The following is a 3202-nucleotide window of genomic DNA, read 5'->3' as shown; positions in this document are numbered from 1 at the left end:
TGGTATCAAGTTAAACAACAACAATACTCGATCTTTACGGTAGGTTGTTTCATAAAGCATAAAGTTGTGTTCATACATCCGCATGCCACCTTGCATGCTTGTGTATGCTATTAAATCTTATCTCTATTTGTAAGTTTTGTAAGTAGATGCTTGGACTTACAAACAAACATAGGCCTATCATTCATGCTGGTTCGCTGACGATGTCTACTAACGAATCTGACTTACTTCTGAAACTAGACTAATAGAAAATTGGGTTACGATAGCTCTGCAACCCTAGACTATAAACACTTGAAAAAATTTATAGTTTTCGGACAAAATAATTCATTAAGGCCTGCATTTTCCTAGGACGTAACCAAGAATTTGCTTGAAAATAATCTCATTGTGTTTCCCAGACCAAAATTTCTATAAAGGGTGTAATTTACATAACCTGACTCAGCCTAATCTAACCTAACCTGACCAAGGATCATGGTAAAAAAAAAAATGGGTCTGTTCCAATACTAACATACATCTCTGGAATTTACTTATAGCCCAGTATCTGTCTTCGAATTGAAATCGTCATTATTTCATTCAAATTTCTTAACTGGTACTAACCCTCCTTTGATTCACTTCTAATTGGTAGTTTAATGGTTTGTCGTTAGTCGTTACTTTTTGGCTGTGCTAAATTACCTCCAACTAACAGGGTTGATATTAGTTTACTTGGCCGAATTACTAGTGATATATACAACCTAACGTAGAAATATACGTATCAACAAAGGTAATTGACAAGAAATAGTTATTTAGTTTGGTCACCCTTAAAATGTGATGTAAACTCTACATTTTCTGTGAGATGTAGATGAATAATGGTTTAAAGGGTAAACATAATTAATTTGTAATTTTCACAGTTGAAATGACGTAGCAAACTTGTATTAGTTTCAGCTGTCGAAAAACCTATTAAGTGGATTTTAATGGTTACAGTGAGACAACATATTCCAAATCTGTTAGTACTAGCCCCTGGGGTGTCAAATGTGTTTTTCTGTGTTATTTACTATAGTAGATTCACATCAACCGTACATCCGATGTCTAGGTCAGTCCCTTACGACGCTCCTGATTGGCTATTCATAAGCCAATCACAGGGCTGGAAACTCTCAGTCTCTCGAGAGAGTTTATATAGGCAGGATGTATGCTCCATCTCTCCTGAGGGATACGTCTTTCAAAAGTATCCCTGTGGAGAGTTGGAACATACACCCTACCTAAGTGAACTCTCGAGAGAGACTGAGTTTCCTGCCTTGTGATTCGCTTATCAACAGCCAATCAGGAGCGCCGTAAGGGACTGGCCTAGATATCAGATGTACGGTTGATGTGAATCTACTATAGCCCCTGGGGATCAATGCACTTAGGGACATTTGACCCCTAGGGGTTGTACTAAACACGTAGAAATTGTAGCGAATGAGCCTACCCCACTACCAGTTCTCCTCTGATACTTGCTTTGCCTCTGTTCTCCCCTGGATCTGCTCTGCTTCTGAGAAAATAACTAATTTTGATTGGAATAAAATGACTGTTCAGTTAGTTCCGGTTAAAGTTCATCGGGCCAAAGAGTAAATAAACTTTCTCTACAGTAACTATTCCGTAGAGCATTCAAACCTTTTCTTTTTTCAGGGATCGAGTCCACATCAGCATTTACCCTGTCTCCCTGCATGACAGCAAGTACGCCTACGACCGTTGGAATATGATTTCCACCTATAGAAAGATCCTGTTCGTCCGGAGCCCGTTCGAACGCGTCGTTTCCGCTTACAGAGACAAACTGGAGTTCTTGACTGGAGAGGAACGGTTTGATTTTCCGACTTATTTCAAGAAACTGTTGAACGACAGATTCGGGTAAGTCAAGGTCGCATCTGTTCCATTTTGATCGCCTATTAATGTCTGTATATAATTTACTGTTTCTGCTCCCATACTTGAACCGGATTCTGAGTACTGATAATTCAAAAGAGACCTTTTATTTCCCTCTAAGGCAAACACTTGATGCCGTGGACACAGACAGTAAAGTCACTTTTGAAGCTTTTGTTAAATTCGTCATTTCCCAAAATGAAGATGCAGAAGAAGACAGGATAACACTGGACCCTCATTGGCGATCTATTCACACGGTAAAGTTTCACCATTTTCCCGATAATTCCTTGTAGTTAGAGGCCCATATTCATTTCGTATTTCTGTTTTAATGATAAAGTTTAATGAATGAATTCATCGTGAGATTCAGGCTATAAAGCCAGGCACAGGGTATAGTACGCCCTTTTGACGAAAGGATAGGCCTAGACCGCAGAAACAGTTTCTTCGACCACTCTGCCTTTTTACGTGAGATATCTTTGAAAATAACGCTCTCTTTCATCATTCCAGCTTTGCAATCCATGCGACATTGACTACGACTTCATAGGTAAATTCGAGCACCTGACTGAAGACTCCAGGTACCTGTTCAAGTGGCTGAGAATCGAAGACCTGGTGACCGCTCTGCCGCCACCTGTTCGGTCCGTGAACGCGACGCCTCTTGTCCGCGAATATAGAGACCGGCTTTCCTTTCCTCTTAGATTAGCTTTCTTCCGAAAATATATACTCGATTATCTGAGTTTTGACTACCAACTTAACCCCTGACATGAGAAAGGTATTTGAGTGTTTGTAGATATATTTTTTCACTGAAACTTTAGCTTGTATGTCTATAGTTTTACATATACCAAAAATAAAATGTGATATCCACAGGGAAACCTTAAATTCCAGCAGATCAGCTGAATTCATCCTAAGCTATTCCTTCAGTTTTACTACCCTCCATTAGTAAATGTCACAAAATATGAATGTATTTGTTTATTTTGCTTATTTTTACAATCTGTGAACGGAAAAAAGGGAATTTGTAATCAGTTCTCTCTCTCTCTCTCTCTCTACATAATTAGAGAGGAATTCAATCAATAAGGGGTAGTGCCGTCAATGCACCTCATGCGGTGCACTGTAGGCATTACTTAAGGTTCCTTGCGGAGTGCCTTCGGCCCCTAGCTGCAACCTCTTTCGTTCCTTTTAATGTACCTCCTCTCATATTATCTTTCTTCCATCGTACTTTCCAGCCTCTCCTAACAACTTTCCAATACTTGTCCTCGGGTCTAAATTCTATATTAAATTCAATCAGTAAGGGAATGATTTGCAAACTGGACTCATCCTATCCACCTGTGGAAATTGCCTTTGCAGG

At 39.5% G+C, this 3202-nt stretch overlaps 1 protein-coding gene across 1 annotated transcript; it reads left to right on the top strand.

The window, feature by feature from the left end:
* Positions 1-6: 6 nt before the first annotated feature.
* On the top strand, positions 7-2760 carry LOC135209876 (carbohydrate sulfotransferase 11-like). Its single transcript, XM_064242633.1, has 4 exons — positions 7-39; positions 1636-1854; positions 1988-2120; positions 2368-2760. The coding sequence occupies exons 2-4, from the start codon at positions 1706-1708 to the stop codon at positions 2617-2619; spliced, it is 534 nt and encodes a 177-aa protein (XP_064098703.1). The 5' UTR covers positions 7-39; positions 1636-1705; the 3' UTR covers positions 2620-2760.
* The last annotated feature ends 442 nt before the right edge of the window (positions 2761-3202 follow it).

The sequence above is a fragment of the Macrobrachium nipponense genome, chromosome 38, assembly GCF_015104395.2.
Source record: "Macrobrachium nipponense isolate FS-2020 chromosome 38, ASM1510439v2, whole genome shotgun sequence".
NCBI lineage: Eukaryota > Metazoa > Arthropoda > Malacostraca > Decapoda > Palaemonidae > Macrobrachium > Macrobrachium nipponense.
The sequence above is the reverse complement of the archived record's forward strand: the minus strand, read 5'-3'. Positions and strand labels throughout refer to the sequence as shown.